This window comes from Myotis davidii, unplaced genomic scaffold (genome assembly GCF_000327345.1).
Source record: "Myotis davidii unplaced genomic scaffold, ASM32734v1 scaffold880, whole genome shotgun sequence".
NCBI classification, from domain to species: domain Eukaryota; kingdom Metazoa; phylum Chordata; class Mammalia; order Chiroptera; family Vespertilionidae; genus Myotis; species Myotis davidii.
In genome coordinates, this window is record NW_006292566.1 from 647,562 (window position 1) to 647,831 (window position 270).

Sequence of the window (270 nt, forward strand, 5' to 3'; positions counted from 1 at the left end):
CGGCCTCTGCAGTTCTTCACCTGCCTGGTGATCCTCTTTGCCTGTGAGGTGGCCGCCGGCATCTGGGGCTTTGTGAACAAAGACCAGGTGAGCTGGACCCTGGGGATGGCCAGCCCCAGCTGGGTTCTCGGGGGGAGGGAGCAGCACCCCCTGCCAGGTTGGGGGACAGTCAGGCTGCGAGTGCTCTTGGGGCTCCTCCTGGGGCCACGGAGGGCTTTCGGGGAGGTGGCCTGGGTGGGCTGGGGGCTGGGTCTGTCCTGCTGAGCCTGC

General features: G+C 67.8%; 1 protein-coding gene across 1 annotated transcript in view; it reads left to right on the forward strand.

Annotated features, from left to right (window-relative positions):
- Positions 1-270, forward strand: part of CD81 (CD81 molecule) — a 6,013-nt gene that overhangs the window by 3,885 nt on the left and 1,858 nt on the right. Inside the window, exon 3 of the mRNA XM_015565465.1 lies at positions 13-180. Within this exon, the coding sequence (XP_015420951.1) occupies positions 13-180 (168 nt within the window). The remainder of the gene's footprint in view (positions 1-12; positions 181-270) is intronic.